The sequence below is a fragment of the Equus caballus genome, chromosome 8 (assembly GCF_041296265.1).
Source record: "Equus caballus isolate H_3958 breed thoroughbred chromosome 8, TB-T2T, whole genome shotgun sequence".
Taxonomy (NCBI): domain Eukaryota; kingdom Metazoa; phylum Chordata; class Mammalia; order Perissodactyla; family Equidae; genus Equus; species Equus caballus.
The window spans coordinates 23,594,296-23,597,218 of NC_091691.1; the positions used below are offsets into that span (position 1 = coordinate 23,594,296).

General features: G+C 52.8%; 1 protein-coding gene across 5 annotated transcripts in view; it reads left to right on the forward strand.

Annotated features, from left to right (window-relative positions):
* Nucleotides 1-2,923, forward strand: part of HVCN1 (hydrogen voltage gated channel 1) — a 35,016-nt gene that overhangs the window by 30,294 nt on the left and 1,799 nt on the right. For all 5 annotated transcript variants that reach the window (XM_070220179.1, XM_023647162.2, XM_023647163.2 and 2 more), the window contains 2 exons: nt 46-277; nt 2,476-2,588. In XM_070220179.1, the coding sequence (XP_070076280.1) occupies nt 46-277; nt 2,476-2,588 (345 nt within the window). The remainder of the gene's footprint in view (nt 1-45; nt 278-2,475; nt 2,589-2,923) is intronic.

Consider the following 2,923-nt stretch of genomic DNA (forward strand, 5'->3'; position numbering starts at 1 on the left):
GGCGAGCCTGGACACACCCTCACTGTGCCTCCTTGTCCCCTGCAGGTGTTCCACTACATGAGCCTTGCTATCCTGACCTTTTTTATGACAGAAGTTTCCTTAAAAATATTTGTCTTCCGCTTGGAGTTCTTTCATCACAAGTTTGAAATCCTGGACGCCGTTGTCGTGGTGGTTTCCTTCGTCCTCGACATAGTCCTCATCTTCCGGGAGCACGAGTTTGAGGCTCTTGGCCTGCTGATTCTGCTCCGGCTGTGGCGGGTGGCCCGGATCATCAACGGTATGTCCCCTGTGCTCTGGGGCGCTGAGGGCATGGGGGAGCGGGTGGCGCCTGGGATGGGCACAGAGGCCCGCGGCTGTGGTTTCCGTTTCAGTCTCCCCCGCCCAGCAGTCGAGAGGGCAGTGGAGTCCAACTTGGGGCCCACCGCCACTGCTATGGCTACAAACATGTGCTCTGGGAGAGGGATCTTCCTCCTCTCGGCCCAGTTTTCATGATCATTAGAAGATACTCAGGGAGAGGGTCAGACTAACGCTGACCAGGCCCTCCGCGTGCCGTTTCCAGAGAGCCTTTGTCTTTAATTGGGTGTTTCCTGGAGAGCGTGCCACCAAAACATAGGAGGGGCGCTGTCCCAAAGTGGGGCAGGTAGGCTGAGAAACGCTGGGCACTGGATCCGCCCTTCGAGAAAGCCGCAACACGGCCGGGCACAACAAGGCTCTGAGAACTGGAATCGTTTTCCACATTGACCAGTTTGACGCTTTGGGGGAAACAGCACCTAGTAACGTTTACGTCGCAAACTCTGGCTTCAGGGAACACACCTGAGGAAATACTGCTTCACCATCTTTCAGGTAAAAATCCCATCCCTCGCACACACCCTGATGGTGCAGGGAGCTTGTTTCTGAGAAGCCGTGTTTCTGCTGTGATTTTAGGCGGACATGGTGATCGCCAGCTGGTTAATTGTCCAGCTGCCAGTGGACTAGTCTTGGTTGCCTGTGTGTGAAGCTGCTGTGTCAGAATCCCCTTCCTTCAGTGCTGCTTTCAGTGGAGTCTGACGCAGAGGTCTGAGGTGGGGCCCAGCCCGCTCAGCCGCAGCGTGACCTGGCAGGCGAAGGGCCACGTCTGCTCGGATGAGGGGCTGTGACAGCTCTGCCTGTGGGCACTGCAGGCTCTCGTTGGCTTCAGGGGCCAGCTCCGATCTAGTGATTAAAATAAAGCCCACTAAGAACGTCCATTTGGGTTCTGTCAGAGGATATACAGGAAGCTTTTCAGATACTACTGAAGATGTGTATGCTCGTTGATGGTTTCGTTAATCGAAGAGAAAGATACTCTGTACAAAGACTATGCACAATTGAGGTAGAGAAACTATCACTGATCATAATTGACTCACGAGCCAGTTCTCACCCGTTCCTCTCGCGCCACACCGCTGTGTGATTTGCTTCAGCAGAGGAAGCCAGAAGAATGAGATGTGTTCACTTTCTCAGTCTAAATGGGAGCAGGACGTGGAAGAATTACTAGTGCCCCTTATCACCTTGCTGTAAGATTTAGCAGCATGACACAAAAGGGCTGAAAACGCAACACAAGGCTACACTGGATTCAGCGGGACAGCCAAGGTGGCCACGGCCTAGGGCCCGGTGCTCCCAGGCCTCCTGGCACTGTGTGTGGGTACCACCTCCAGACAGTTACTCTCACCTGGAAAGGGCGGAGTACTGCCAGTTGCAGCCTAGTGTTTTGAGGCCATGTCCTCACTGTGTGGGCATTTGTGAGCCATGAGATGAGGCCGATGACCCCTCCATCAGCCAAAATTTAGGTTTTTGCCTGACAACTGTGGGAGGCAGAAAGCTGGGAAAGTGACAGTCCCAACCCCAAGCTTGAGCATTTCCAGCTTTGCACTTCCGTGGCTTTTGTGCACACTCCTTAGCAGGAAAACTACTTAGCAGCAGAAATACTGTCACAAACAAACAAGCTCTGTATTAAGGAGCTTAATGCTCCTCTGGTCAGTTTTTTATTTTTTTTTGGCAAGGAAGATTGGCCCTCAGCTACCATGTTACCAACTTTCCTCTTTTTGCTGAGGAAGATTGGCCCTGAGCTACCATCTGTGTCAATCTTCCTCTATTTTGTATGTGGGATGCCACCACAGTGTGGCTTGATGAGCAGTGTGTAGATCTGCACCCAGAATCTGAACTGCAAACCTCAGGCCGCCAAAGCAAAGTATGCGAACTTAACCACTATGCCACTGGGTCAGCACCTGGATTATTTTTAAGGATTTCTCAGCCCATGCAAGCGGAAGAGAAATATTTTACAACTGAGTACTAAGTAGGTCAGAAATGAAAAACCTGACCCTCCTTGTTCCAACGCCTTTAAGCAATTACTGTTTCCTGTCACCACTCTTCCCACCTGTAGACATTTATAAGGAATGTGGATTTTTTTTCAAGTGGTTAAACTAGAAACCAGTATCATTGAGACCCTCAATTATTTTCCAGGGATCATTATCTCGGTTAAGACACGTTCAGAACGGCAGCTGTTAAGGCTGAAACAGATGAATATACAATTGGCCGCCAAGGTCCAACACCTGGAGTTCAGCTGCTCTGAGAAGGTAAGGAGGCTTCGGGGAGCGGGCCGTCCGTCTGCGGCTCTGCCTTCCGCAGGGGCGTCTCGCCGCCAGACCTTTGCTTACGCGGCGCCCTGGGCTCCGTCTCCCGTCCTTCCAGACACAGCCTGCGCCGCCTCCCTCCCAGAGCTCTGGCAGGCGCCCCTCCTCGGAGTCCACTGGACCCCAGCTGCCTGCCAGTCTCCTTCCGAGGCTGACTCCACAGGGAGCGGAGCTTCCATTCAGCTGTCCCCCTGTGCCCGGGCTCACTGAAGGACTGTCACATCCCTGGTGAGGCTCAGAAGGTAAAGCCGCTTATCTTTCTGCTTTTGTAATCACAG